The sequence below is a fragment of the Carya illinoinensis genome, chromosome 2 (assembly GCF_018687715.1).
Source record: "Carya illinoinensis cultivar Pawnee chromosome 2, C.illinoinensisPawnee_v1, whole genome shotgun sequence".
NCBI lineage: Eukaryota > Viridiplantae > Streptophyta > Magnoliopsida > Fagales > Juglandaceae > Carya > Carya illinoinensis.
In genome coordinates, this window is record NC_056753.1 from 36,138,381 (window position 1) to 36,153,508 (window position 15,128).

A 15,128-nucleotide genomic window follows, 5' to 3' on the forward strand; every position below is an offset into this window, starting at 1 on the left:
ATAAAAGGTTGTAAAAAGGATTGTACATGTATCATTACTTTTATTTTAATGGAGTGATATGATTTTATTGATTATTCAGTTGTAAAATAATTATAAAAAAGTTGTAGATATACAATTACTAATATTTCTGTTAGGGATAATGTTAGGGAGACCGATACTTTTACCCCCAGTGTACCGATCAGTTCAAAATGCATTGTTCTTTTTTTTTTTTATCAAATATATTTTTTTAATATTTTTAAACTTTTTTTAATATATAAATTCATTAATAGTGACTTTTTAACTATTAAACTAAATAAATAAATAGATTGTTTGCCATCGGTAGAATTATCGGTTCATGTATTATTTTGAATATTTTTCTCCTATTAGAGGGAAAGCCATTGAAGAGAGAGTAGTGATAAACTAATAACCGATTCACAACTTAGAGTAGTGCTATGCTGTTGCCCAACATTGACCGTTAGGGGTGCTGCTTAGCATAATTGTATTTTTATTTTTATGTTGTTTTTCCTTTCATATTTTTAAATAATTTTTTAAAATTTTTAAAAAATATAAAATTACTTTAATATACTAAATATCACTTTCTTAAATATTAAGTAAAGAGAAAAAATTTAAAAAAAAATTAAATTGATGAGCGCGCAGTCATATTGAGCAGTAACATTAGGATGGCACACTATTATTTCTGTTACAATTTATACCCAACTTTAAATCTAATAATAATTTTTATTAAATTTAAACACACACAATCAAAATCAAAATAACTCTTAAAATACTGTTATTTTATTACATGACTGTGTACACCATGTTATAAAAATGCCGTTCTTCCTGCTAGTATCTCTTGCTGGAGTTACCGTTGAGATTTTTTTTTAATTTTTTTACTTAACGATTGAGTAAATATTTTTTAATAATATTATAATTTTTTAAAAAAATATTAAAAAATATATATAAAAAAACATAAAATAATCTAGCGGAGCACCAACGAGCTACCAGCCGTGGCTGTAACTTTATCGTCTCGGACCACTGTGGCTGAAAAAAATTTAAGAAACTACGTGAGATTCTCCGGCTCAAATCAAAGGTCAACACTTGTTTTTGTTTTGATAGGGATATGGTAACAGGCATCTCTCTATCTCTCGTCAAAAGATAAAGTTAAAAATAAGGTAGGCCGTAAAGAGGCACAACCGCAACGCCAAGAGTTATGCGGTTGTTCCTCGTCAATACCACCATCTCAGTCCCTTAGGTCCAACCCTCCAAACCCCTAACCAATCTTCCTCACCTCGCCAACTACTCTGTGCGCCCCCCCTCTCTCTCAATACTCAATACTCTGTTGAATTCAGGTTCCAGCATATTGCAATGGAGGAAGGTATTGATTGGCCATCGTTTTTATCTCATCGGATATATATACATACATTTATATATATATATACTTAATACGTGGACTTGAATCCAATCTCTGTGTGTGGCTGTTGATGTGTGAGCCTCCGTAGGTGGCGATGGCTGTCAGAAACATTCAATTACTCCGTATGAAGAGGCGTTGGATGCCTTGTCGTCTTTGATCACGAAACGCAGTCGTGCCGATAAGAGCAACAAGGGAGATCGCTTCGACATCCTCTTCGATTACATGAAGGTACAAATTTGTGCTGTTTGGCTATGGAATTCTTCTTTGACTGCAAACTGAAATTGCTGATGGCTAATACGGCTCTTTCTTATTATTGGTAAAAAATCTTCTGTCTTGTGGTGTATGGATTGTATAGATACTGGACTTGGAGGAGCCAATTTCGCAAATGAAGGTTATCCACGTGGCTGGCACCAAAGGGAAGGTACTAACTTTTCGCTTTACTTTGTTCTTTTCATTTCCGTTTAGCAATGTTGCTGTTTCTCAATAACTTATATAGATCTAATTGTAATAGAAGGTTTAAATCTTGATTAATTAACTTCATTTTTCTTTTCCATGGCGTACGTCCTTCAGTATTTTAAATCTGAGTTCTGAACTTCTTAATTTTCATGTCTTTGGATTTGTACATCACGAATTTGAGATGTGTAAATGAATGGTTTCCTTCATGTTAGAATTGGTACATGTTTTATATTGAAGGGCTTGAATTTTACTCTTTTTGGATCTCCAATCACTGATTGTGAATTATTGGATCTGGCCTTCCAGTCATTGTTCTTTTGAAGATAGAAAACCTCGTGCCTGCATGCATGCACCTTACCCCCACTCCGGCGCTCCTCGCCGGAGCTGATACCCTCTCTATCTTTTCCTAGACTCTCTTTTTACAGTTCTGAGTTTTAAGTTTTAAGATGGAAGAACTTAGACGCTTTGCAGTGGAATCAAAAACTTTCATCTTCTCGAAAGTGGGTGGCAATAGTTTTTGTATCACAGAGAGGAACAGACGCTTGACCATGTTTCTTCTCTTAAATGGCTCGGCAGCTTCATGGGTGGTTAAAATGGTGGGGGAAGCCATCAAAACTAGGTGGCGAAATGACTTCTTCAAAAAACAGAGGGTGGGCAATGGAATTCTTACTCTGCAGCTTCTCAGAAACTCTAGAGGCAGTTATCTCCTCTTGGAGGAATTTAACAATGGCAGGAGAAGAGGTTCTCTAATCATTCCTGAAGGTGTAAAGGGTAGTGGTTGGGAGGGTTTCGCTTATAACTTCAAAAAGGCTGCTGAGCACACGGTGGTGCAACCAGATAGAGCCTCGCGGTGAGATGGCAAGTCTGTCCATGCCTCGAAATCTTATGCCATGGCCGTAGGTTCTGCAGCAGAGTGTAGTGCTGCCATGGAAATGAAGGAAGAAGCTACTGGTCTTTACTCAGTGGATGTGGGGACATTTTTTGACAGTGGTGAAAAGTTGGGAGAGGTAGAAGGCGTGTTTTGGGCTGTCAAAGCACAGCTTTCTGGGGTTCTAGAAGAAGTTTCTTTATTAATGCAAAAGGTTGATCTAGGACTGAGCATGGTGATGGGACTGAACAAAGTGATCACGTCTAACACAACTGTAGCTATGCGGATTCCCGAAGACACCACTCCTATTCTGGGAAGGGACGTGCTTGGGTCAAAGGAAGGGGAGTTGGTCATCCATGGGTCAAAGGATGGGGAGTGCTTGGGTCTTGTGGATCAGTCACAGGCCACTGTTTTTATTTCCGATGACCCACGGCCCACAAGCCCACGGGTTGAGTCTTGTGGAATACCAGATGGGGCTCTAAGCCCCCACATGGGCTGGTCCATCCAAAACATAGGCCCGACCCAACGGGTTGTGAACCCATGCCCATCCACCGGCGCAAACACACGGGTTCCACGGGTCTTCAACCAATTAACCTATACATCGGCTAACTACGAGCCGCCGGCACAGGTTCGGCCGGCGACTTCCCCAACCACATTTCCGGCACAAAAACCACCGACGAACATGGTGGTTGCCTCGGTTTTGGGAGGACAACGTCCAAAGGCCTCTTTTGAGCCTTTCTCCTCCGTAGAGGCTACACGTCTGAACACCATCAGTGGCTCTCAAGCCACCGAATCTTCCCCACTGCCACAGAAAGGGCCGATGGTCACCGGCGACCATTCGGCTCCTGTTTTGGTCTCCACCCCTGCCGGTAGCAGTGCTAGTGGCTTGAAACTTTCCTTTCCGCTGGGGCCAAACATGGGAGATGCTTCTGATGCCCCTTCTTTGGGCTTCTCTGAGACACTCTCTAGGATCCTAGAAACTGATCTGGAAGAGGTTGAAAACTCCTCTGTGGATGGGAGTACTACGGATGAAGGGCTACCATACGGTTCAGATCTTCAGTTGGTATGTAAGGAATTTGGGGCTGACTCACTTGCAACTGATCTGTATGAACCCGGGAAGACACTGAGTCCCATATGCTCACTGCCACCAGCAGCACCTTCAGCTGATCCACATGTAGATTGGATTTTTCAGAAGGTTAAGGATATGAGTCACTGTTTAGGGATGTCTTGCGAGGGCTATGAGGATCAGCTGCAAGCTCTCCTCATTGCAATAAAATCAGGCCAACCTTTACTTGCTAGATCAGTGATGAAGAAGGATAGGGAGCTCAAGAGACTTGCTTGCTCCATAAACTATGATGCACGGGAGGGTAGCGCGTGTAGGGGACGGCACAAGGATAGGGTGAATCTTGGCGATCCATGAAGCCCAAGATTCTTTCATGGAACGTTCGCGGCTTGAATGACCCGAACAAGCGCCTTAGAGTGAAGAATTTATTACGGGATTGGAAAGCGGATATCATTTGTCTATAGGAGACAAAATTAAAATTTATTGACAGGTACATAATCAGAAGTTTGTGGAACTGCCCTTATGCAGGATGGACCACCCTTGTTTCTAAGGGCGCTTCAAGGGGTATCCTATTAATGTGGGATAAGCGTGTAGTCAACTTCGTGGAGGACTATGTCGGGGAATTTTCGTTAGCATGCTCTTTCTCGAATGTGGATGATGACTTTGTTTGGGGTTTTGCAGGAGTTTACGGACCAAATGATGATAGTAGCAGAAAACTACTCTGGGACGAGTTAGCTGGTCTATGTAGTTGGTGGGATATCCCGTGGTGTATCAGGGGCGATTTTAACATGACTCGATTTCCGAGTGAGCGGTCGGGGGTTTCTAATATGGGCTCAACTATGGCTGACTTCTCAGCCCTTCTCTCTGACTTAGACTTGATGGATCTCCCTTTGGCAGGGGGAGATTTCACTTGGTCAAATGAAAGGGCTTAGTCAAGACTGGATAGGTTTGTTGTCTCTCTTTCCTGGGAGACTCACTTTCCCAATTTGTGTCAGAAACGGCTTCCTCGGCTTTGTTCTGATCATTTCCCCATATTACTAGATTGCGGAGGTCTTCAGGAGGGATGCAGATACTTCAAGTTCGAGAACATGTGGTTAAAGGTAGACGGATTTGTTGAAAAAATCCATTCGTGGTGGACCTCTTATCAACTCACAGGCACTCCCAATTTTGTCTTAGCAGGGAAACTTAAAGCATTGAAGAATGATCTCAGAAAATGGAATTTGGAAATCTTTGGGCACATCAAAGACTAGCGGGACAAACTCTTTACGGAGTTACAGCAGCTAGATGAGAGAGAAGCAGATATGACATTATCTTTTAAGGATAGGACTAGAAGAATTGTTGTACTTGCTGAGCTGGAAAAAATCACACTCATGGAGGAAATCTCGTGGAGGCAAAAATCAAGGGCCCTTTGGTTAAAGGAAGGGGATAGGAGCACAAAGTTTTTCCATAGGGTCGCAAACTCTCATAGAAGGAACAATGCTATAGAGGTCCTTCATGAGGAGGGCAGGGTTATATCGGGCAGAGATGAAATTAAGAACCATGTCGTCCACTCCTATGAGAAGCTTTTGACAGAGCAGTACCTTTGGAGACCCAAGACGGACAGCTTAGCTTTTGATTCCATCGACCACACAACCGCGGACTGGTTGGAGAGGCCCTTCGAAGAAAATGAGGTGCTTGGTGTGGTAAAAGGTATGAACAAAGATAAAGCCCCAGGTCCAGATGGCTTTTCAATGGCCTTCTTTCACGCTTGTTGGGAAATTGTCAAAGAGGACATCATGAAGGTTTTCTTGGAATTTCACTCTTTTATGAAATTTGAGAAGAGCCTTAATGTTTCTTTCATCGCTCTCATTCCCAAGAGAGCAAGGTCGGTGGAAGTGAATGATTTTCGACCTATAAGTTTGATAAGTGGGGTTTACAAGATTATCTTTAAAGTCCTAGCAAAGCGGTTGAGCGAAGTCATGGGGAAAATCATCTTGAAGTCACAAAACGCCTTCGTAAAAGGAAGGCAAATATTAGACTCGGTCCTCATTGCCAACCCTAGAGAGCAGAGTCGGAACTGGCACTCCAGGTATCTTGTGTAAACTGGATATGGAAAAGGCTTTTGATCATGTGAATTGGGATTTTTTGTTGTATATTCTTAGAAGATATGGCTTTGGGACAAGATGGTGTCAGTGGATCAAGCACTGTATTTCAACTGCCAGATTTTCTGTTTTGATCAACGGCACCCCCGAAGGTTTCTTCAACAGCTCTCGGGGTCTGAGACAATGGGACCCTCTATCCCCACTCTTATTCATCCTTGTCATGGACGTTCTGAGTAGAATGTTGGACAGGGCAGTGGCTACAGGCTTCATTTCGGGTTATTCGGTGGGTGGTTCTACACATGGAAGCATGGTGGTTTCTCATCTCTTATTCGCTGATGATACGTTGATTTTTTGTGACCCAGATCTGGATCAGATCTGCTCCTTCAGAGCACTCCTTCTTTGCTTTGAAGCTGTATCAGGTCTCAAGGTGAACTTACCTAAGTCGGAAGTAGTTCCCGTCGGCTCGGTTAACAATTTAGGGGAGGTGGCAGCCATCTTGGAATGCAAGGTCGCATCATTGCCAATGAAGTATCTTGGACTCCCTTTGGGGGCCCCCCATAATTCGAAGGTAATGTGGGAAGGAATTGTGGAGAAAATTGAAGGCAAACTAGCGGGATGGAAGAGAATCTACTTGTCTAAGGGCAGGAGAATCACACTTATTAAGAATACACTATCCAATCTCCCAACGTATTTCCTCTCACTATTTCCAGTGCCTGCAGGGGTTTCGAATAAATTGGAAAAGATCTTTCGTGACTTCCTTTGGGGAGGGCTAGAGAATACAAAGAAATTCCATTTGATCAAATGGGAAAAGGTATGCACCCCATTATCTTGTGGCGGTTTGGGTCTACGGAATTTGAGAACTTTTAACAAGGCACTCATTGGGAAATGGTTATGGCGCTTTCATCTCGAGGGAGATGCCCTTTGGAAAAATATTTTAGAGATCAAATATGGGAATGTATGGGGAGGTTGGTGCTCAAATGAAGTCAGAGGGGCCTATGGTGTGGGACTTTGGAAACATATTCGGAAGGGCTGGGATGATTTCCTCGGCAACTGCAGGTTTGAGGTGGGAAGAGGCACGCGGACAAAATTTTGGCATGACTGTTGGTGTGGAGACGTGATCTTGAAAAATGCTTTTCCCTCTCTTTATAGGATCGCTTGGACCAAGGTTCTTCAGTGGCTGATAATATGTGCAATAATTCTGACTCCATCACTTGGTCCGTGAGTTTCACTAGAGCTGTGCAAGATTGGGAGATGGGGGACATCACTGAGTTCTATAGAGTGCTATATTCGTTGAAGTTAAGGGCAGGAAGGGAGGACAAACTACTTTGGACTGGCACAGGAAACAAGAAATTCTCAATTCGTTCATACCATAAAGCCTTGTCGACCCATTCCTCCAATGCTTTCCCTTGGAAGAGTATTTGGAGGAGTAATGTTCCCCTCAAAGTCGCTTTTTTTGGTTGGGTGGCCTCCCATGGTAAAATTTTAACAATCGACAAACTAAGAAAGCGTGGATTTTATATAGTGGATTGGTGCTACATGTGCAAACGTAATGGTGAATCAGCGGATCACCTTCTCCTTCATTGCGAAGTAGTTAAGGCTTTATGGGATGCAATCTTCTCGAGGCTTGACATTGCGTGGGTCATGTCCAAGAGGGTGATAGACCTATTGTCTTGTTGGCAAAGGATTAGGGGCAATCGCCAGATTGCTGCTGTATGGAAGATGATACCTTTGTGCCTAATGTGGTGCACATGGAACGAAAGAAATGGCCATTGTTTTGAGGATAAGGAACGCTCCCCGGACATCTTTAGGGATTACTTTTTTCATACTCTATTGCTTTGGGCCCATTCTATTGCATGGAATGGAGCGGGTCTTAATGATTTGTATGCTACTATCCGTAGCACGTAGCTTTTGTAACTAGGCTTTTCTTGTATACTCCCTGTGTACTCGGGCTTTGCCTATTTACGAGGATCAATAAAACTTCTTTTATCTATCCAAAAAAAAAAAAGTCATTGTTCTTTTGAAAACCTGCTTTATGTAACTCCTTAAAAGCTTCACATATGGCCCCCCTGCTATATTTTTATCAATTAAAACTTTTTTGATAAATAATAATAAGATTTTATTGACAAGTAAATAGGCATAGCTCAAGTTCACAGGAAGTATACAAGAGAAAAATCCTAAAAACAAGCTAGGAACTAGAATAGGCCACAAGCAATTAAAACTGATTTGCTGCAGAAGTTTATTGCTTCTACTATTAAACCTGTTTTCATATGCTGTTCATCACTAATTAGTCCTTTCTTTGGGGCTTCATAAGGGATCCACATGTGTCTTTGCGGAATCTATATTGCGTAACTGTGGCTTCCACACAGGGCTTTTCACGTCTCCTCACCTCATTGATGTCCGAGAGAGATTTCGTTTGGATGGGTGAGTTTTGGATTTCTATATTTCTTATAACCAGTACTGTTACTGCTTGTAGAATATGTCAATTGAGTGTTCATGCTAATAAATTATATGATTTCAAGTTCTTTTGATGAATGGAATCACGTGATCATCTTTATCTTTAATTCAAATTGATGGTTCATTTATGTTTTTGATAAATCTTTTTGAAGTAAAATTAGTAGTGCCCTTGTGTCTTCTGAAGCACAAAGCATACTAAGTTCTTTACTTATTTTCCTAATTTCTCTTCTCATTTTTTATTTTCAAAATCATTTGTATCGTAGTTAAAGGCTAATATGTACTCTTCTGGTTGACTGCCACAGTGTTGACATATGTGAAGAAAAATTTTTAGCATATTTCTGGTGGTGTTATGATAGACTGAAGGTATGTTTGCACCCATATTGAGTTTTTTCCCTTTTATTACTACCTCTTCCCTGGTTTTTGTTTTTTTGTTTTGTTTTGGATAATTGATTCTTCCCTGGCTTGGTATATAAATTCAGCAATTATTTTTCCTAAGTAATTCAGAAATTATTTATGTGAGTAAGAGAGTGGATATTTGATAGCGATTAGTGATCATTTGAGTTATTGGAGCAGCTTCATATAAGTCTCTGTTGAATTAAGTTGAGGAGCGGATATCAGGGGAACATGAGATGAATAGGTGGTTTCATGGGCTGTTGGATTTGGATAGGCTGTCTGACCTGAACAACTTGACACCAGATAGAATATGAGAATAGTTTTTTAATTATACATATACAATATATATGTATGTATTTATATACATGTGCCGGTACCCATATTTAAATATTATGCGTTGGGGCTGGATGGGCTGAACTGCCCATTGTAAGCTTGACCTCACCTGCTATTCCATGGTTGAAGACCATTCTCACGAATATAAGTTCCAAAGGAGAAAATCGACATCTTAAGTTTCTTTTAGTTATTTTAATTGCTTGAATGTTTTTGCGTTCAGTAAGTTTGAAATTCTTAATTCTGGCAATTTCTCTATTTGTTGGTGTGTAGGAGAATACTAATGAGGATGTACCAATGCCCACTTACTTCCGCTTCCTTGCCTTACTTGCCTTCAAGATATTTGCAGCAGAGCAGGTTTGATGCGTATCTTCTAACTTCTTTAGACAGGGTTTTTTTCCCATGTGAACAGATGGATAGACTATGTCGCTATTGGAATCAGAAACATCTTCTTTCATGTAGGTCGATGTTGCTATTTTGGAGGTTGGATTGGGTGGAAAGTTTGACGCAACAAACGTGGTACGTGTAATCCCTATCAGTAAGATTTGTATAAATTAAATTCACCTTGAGCAGGCTTTACCAATGGTATTTTTTTTAAAGCTAACGTTAAGGATAACCTGATATTGATACCTCAACATTTCAGGTTCAAGCCCCCATTGTATGTGGTATATCTTCCCTTGGGTATGACCACATGGAGATTCTTGGTTAGTGTTCTAATCCAGTAAACTAGGTAATTTCTGGTAATTATTTTATGAAGCTGTTGCAATGTAAATATGGTTAGATATATTTTTTGTGCTTTCCTGTGAAAGCGATTAAACTTTTTACACCAAGGCGTGATTGCAATATGTGCACCATTAGTTGAAAATTACCAGTGTACTTGGTTATGGGAGATGTTCATTAGGGGCTCTCTACTATGGGCTAGGTGTTTTCTCTTGTATGCAACCAGTGTACTTGATTACGTCTATTGATATTAATACATTTTTACTTATAAAAATAAAAAATAAAAAAAAACATTAGCTGAAAATGCAGAAAAAATCTGATGTTTTCCTTCACTTGATGTTCTATATTATGCTCCTCCATTGTTACATCCACTGTTGTCCCAACTAGTCAAGTTTGCTTTGAAGTAGTTTTTGGAGTGAAAACCATGACAACATTCTTTTGATCATGATACATAATCCATTTATACAAGATTTTACCAACCTTTGTCTGCATCCATGAGCTGCCACGTTTTGTGGGGATAAGATACTGGTAAGCTTGTATATCTGTAAGCCTTTGTTGGCTATTGAACTGAACAATGGCATAGTAAATGGTGAAACTTAACCCCAAGGGGTTGGCCTAAGTGGTGAAGGCCTTGGTCTTGGGGTCTCATTCCCTTCAAGGTCCAAGGTTCAACACCTCATGGGTGCAAACAATCCTTTGGGGCCACACCCCCTGGTGAAAAGCCAGCGATTTAACCAGTTCCGTGTAGGGAAACTTCCGAGGGTGCGGTGCACGGGACCGGGGTTTATTCTGCAGGGGTGGGTCCAAAGGGCCCTGCCTTGGAGAGGTTCCCCGACATCAAAAAAAAAAAAAAAAAGGTGAAACTCTTTGCACCTGAATGTTATTACTAAGCCTTCAAGGTGCTTACGTCAGAATTTGACTAACAATATGCTTTTGATAGGCTTTGTGGTTATACAATAAGTAGATAAAAACCACATGCTTAAAAAAGTGGTGCTTGAGCCTTATTTTCTTTAATAAGTCTAAGGGCTTCATTTTCTTTGTTGGACACTTTAAACAGGAAATACTCTTGGAGAAATTGCTGGGGAAAAGGCTGGCATCTTTAAGGTGTCCTTGTAATTTTGAAGTCCTTGAATAATAGCCTATAGGAGTTGTTTCTTGTGTCCATTCCAATTTCACCCATAAAAAAATGTTTATTGCACTTTCAGTCATTCCTGCTAATCTCCTAAATACTTGATAAAAGTTCTTTCTTCTTTTGCAGCATGGGGTTCCAGCGATTACTGTGCCTCAACCTGATGAAGCAATGCATGTACTTGAAGAGAAGGCTTCTCAGTTGGGTGTAAGTTCATTAGTTATTTTGTTTCCTGTAAAATTGGAATATGCATGGCATGAACTAGGCTCCAGCCTGCTACAGTGAATGACATTCTTGTAAAGTTGGTCACCTATTAATGCTTACCTGGATTATGTTACGATTCATCTAGCATGTGAAAATCTTATCAAAATGTTACGATTCATCAAACAATCAGGTTTCAGGTTTGAAGTGTCGAAAGTTGAAACAAATTTTCTGAATTTTTTTGTTATCTTTTTTTAACTTCCTAAACATAATAAAGTAATAACACTTTTATTGCATTATTTCAAAGTCCTTGTATTCTAATGGTAGATTTTTTTTTTTTGGATTGTCAAAAATTGATTGACAAACGGTACATTAGGCCTCGAGGCTGGTCTTTTATCGAGATAAATCCTTCCATCTGTCCTAATTTTCAGTTGTCTTGACCTTTATTCAAGATCACATTCAATGTGTGGATTCTTAACAAGACAAGTGCTTTATACCTATATAAATGTAGCTGTCTTGGGTGCCCTTACAAAACAGGTTAGCCTGTACTATGCCAAATGGGAAAATATAAAAGGTCCTTCCATGGGCTGAGAAAAACGTACTGTTTACAGGTAAATCTTCAAGTGGCGCCACCGTTAGTTGCTGACTTACTAAATGGTGTAAAACTTGGGCTTGAAGGTGAGCATCAATATCTAAATGCTGGTCTTGCTGTTGCACTATGCTCCACTTGGCTTCAGAGAACTGGCCATCTTGAAGCCACCTACCTGGAACAAACTGTGAGTTCTATGCATGAAAGATCTCTTGTATTCATCTCATGATTTCTTATATCAGTTTATTCATTTTTATATCTTCATGGAGCAGAGCTCTTTGCCGGCACAGTTCATTAAAGGTTTAACAGCAGCCAGTTTGCAAGGGCGGGCTCAGATTGTCCCTGATCGACATATTGACATTGAGAACCCAGGAGATCTGGTGTTCTACTTGGATGGAGCCCATAGTCCCGAAAGCATGGAAGTATGTTCAGGATGGTTTTCTCTTGCCATTAAAGAAGACAGCCAGCAGCCCTTGAACTATCTGCCACAGGACAATTCTATATCCTCACATGAATTGATACAGAGGCATCCTGGCAAGAGATCCAGAAAGAACTCCGCACAGGTACATCACTTTTGAACCTGGTAAAGTATATACTCTTTAGGTGTTTACTGGAAAAGAAAACAGAAGTTGAAAACTAAAATTAGGTTGATTTGTATGGCCATCCATGTAGGCAGTTCAGGTTTTGCACAAAACATACGTTTGACAGATTTGGTGCAAACTGTGAAGTGGGAAATAATGCTCAAATCTGCAAAGCGTGAAGTTATGCTATGGTGTTGGCCATTATTTTGTTATCTGATATGAAAAGAATCTTGGTTTCAAAATGCAATGGATGCGTAATAAATAGGTAAATTGCCACAAGCGTAGGAAAGACTAGTGTGGCTGATTGGCTCCTAGTTACATGCCTCATTGGCAAACAATGATTTACTTAGATGCTGGTCTGGAAAATATGATCGATGGTAGTATACTTTCATTGGACTCCATATATTTGATGTTTTGGTCATTGTGTGACACAAGAATTCGAAGTTTGATGTTATAGAGTATCTGATAACCCAATAATCTGCTACAATGCGGCACATCAACCATAACTTGTCCTATCAGCAGTAGCAGAAATTGTTTAAAGGATGCATGCCCCCTGACTAAAATCTCATTGTTGTGTCTCTTCTTATGGTGGACCTGGACGTTCAATTTATGCAAATTTATTGTTCTTATTTTTGTCTGTTTTGCTGTAAACATACCCGAAAAAAAGAAGACCAATTTTTTGACCTTTTATACTTGGATTGTCTGATGTGTCATTTCATTTTGGGCGGTATTGAGCTAAAGTTGTTGAGAAATGCCTGCAGATACTCCTGTTTAATTGTATGTCTGTGCGAGATCCTCAATTGCTTCTTCCACGCCTGATGAAAACATGTGCCAGCCATGGTGAGTACTAAAACCTTGTGCAGAACATGATCTATTACTGGAATAGTGTGATTTGGATAGAGTGCCTGGGATTCAAAATATGCAAAATTCCCAGGTGATCTTAAGTAAATAGATAAGAAGCTGAACCACCTAGTTTCTGCAGAATATTGTATTTTTAAAAACCAAAAGTAAGTATGAATCTGAAGAAAAGACTTTTTCCTTTGATATTGATGGGATTTATCTAGGAAGTTTTCAATATAAAGATATATGTCTTGATATTCTTTTGATTAATCAATATTTGGTTGAAATTAGGTGTTCACTTCAAGAAGGCACTCTTTGTACCCAATACATCGTTGTCTTATAAGCTTGGCTCCCATGCTTCACCACCTACTGATTCTCAAGTTGACTTGTCGTGGCAGTTCAATCTTCAAGGAGTATGGGAAAACCTAATGCAGGGTAGCAAAGGTATTGAGTTAATACATCACTCATCGCCAAAGTGCATTTGATTGGAGGAAATGACTTGTATCTTTTCGTTTCCTTTTTGGTATTTACTATACATGGTATAGACCAGAGTGCATTTGAGACAGCTTGATATTCTCAGTTTGGTTTGAATTTGACTTTTAGGTGATGCCAAGAGCACAGATGCCGCTTGTGAAGAAGTAAAAGATGATACAGCACTGCCTACTAAAATTTGTGAGAACAGTGCAGTATTTTCTTCTCTCCCATTAGCGATTAAATGGCTAAGAGATACTGTCCAACGGAACCAATCTATTCGCTATCAGGTAATCCTTTTGTTGCTGGGAAATAGAATTTCCTGCTCTCTGTTTGCCTAATTCCATAAAAATATGTGATATTATTGGGAGCGCTTGTGAAATTTAAGGGGCCATGTATACAGTGCCCCAGTGGAAAACCATCTTTATACGATCTTAAATAAATCCTTGACCTACAGCCTGATTAATTTTTTCACGAGACTGGCTTGGTACCCAAGCAATGAATAGTTGTTTTAACTCGTAAGAGCACCTTTCAATGAATAAAACCATTAGTGTGTTCTGTTTCAGCTATAGCAACTTGACCCGTGTATATCATGAATAATCCACAGCTTTGCTGTTTATCCGTGTGTTCCTCATCCATCAAACACATTTGTAGTCTGGAATTATCTTAATCCATTTATTTTACTGTCATTTAATTAAGTCATATAATTGACTCATTCAGGTCCTCGTGACTGGTTCTTTACATCTTGTGGGTGACGTGTTGAAGTTGGTGAAGAAGTGAGTATTCACGATGCGAGGGCAGAAGAGTTTGGTCGTAACAGTGTAGTGGGTGAGTTCTCTCTGGTAACAATTGCCTGTTAATGTGATGCTGCATGCTGTTGAAACCTCCAGTCATTCACGTCGGCATTCTTGGGCATGAGAGAGACACCCCTTCTCTTCGGCTGAATTAGTTTTACAAAGAAAGTAATTTGTAGTGGCAGCGCACGCTGTGGTATCATCTTTTCCCTCACGACCTTACTGAAAACAATGGCATTCATAAAATATTACTTGAAAATAGGGGGTGTAGTGATTATGGTTGGCGTTATTCTCTTCCCAGATAGGATGTTTTATAATATACTCTTAGCACCCATTTGACAAATATTATCGTTATAGACAAGGTTTTATGGGTAATAACACCTTCCATTAATTTGCGAGTCATATAAAATAAGGGTTTAAATCATCGTTGCATATTTCACTTTCGTCTATAAATTAATCATTATTGTAAAGCTCCAATATTTCAAATTCTAGTTTATAGGTATATCCACATTTGTAAAACTATGGTGTGACCTAAAATGTAACACCATCATTAATAATATGGAAACACGTTCTAAATAACGCAAAGGAATAAAGAATAAAGATAGATAGCCCTCTACACACCGTACGAAGTTCACATCACCCCTGCAGAAAGCTTGACGAATGGATAAACTACCAACGGGCAGGAAAATATCAAAATATGCTACTTTCCCAGCCAAATTTATGTTAGGAATTCAATTGCAGGGTTTAAAAACATGTTTTGTCCGAATTAAT

General features: G+C 39.8%; 1 protein-coding gene across 1 annotated transcript; it reads left to right on the forward strand.

Moving 5' to 3' along the window:
- Positions 1 to 1,063: 1,063 nt before the first annotated feature.
- Positions 1,064 to 14,781, forward strand: LOC122301441 (folylpolyglutamate synthase). Its single transcript, XM_043112809.1, has 16 exons — positions 1,064 to 1,354; positions 1,479 to 1,618; positions 1,746 to 1,811; positions 8,167 to 8,276; positions 8,612 to 8,672; positions 9,306 to 9,389; positions 9,495 to 9,551; positions 9,676 to 9,736; positions 10,810 to 10,856; positions 11,011 to 11,088; positions 11,694 to 11,858; positions 11,944 to 12,234; positions 13,014 to 13,092; positions 13,384 to 13,536; positions 13,696 to 13,853; positions 14,284 to 14,781. Exons 1-16 carry the CDS (start codon positions 1,345 to 1,347, stop codon positions 14,341 to 14,343), a joined length of 1,620 nt encoding a protein of 539 aa, XP_042968743.1. The 5' UTR covers positions 1,064 to 1,344; the 3' UTR covers positions 14,344 to 14,781.
- The last annotated feature ends 347 nt before the right edge of the window (positions 14,782 to 15,128 follow it).

Bases quoted from the DNA above. Each gene is read 5' to 3' on its own strand.
- LOC122301441 (XM_043112809.1), top strand. The intron at 1,619-1,745 runs GTACAAATTTGT...TGGATTGTATAG, and splicing joins TCCTCTTCGATTACATGAAG to ATACTGGACTTGGAGGAGCC. The intron at 9,737-10,809 runs GTTAGTGTTCTA...CACTTTAAACAG, and splicing joins TGACCACATGGAGATTCTTG to GAAATACTCTTGGAGAAATT.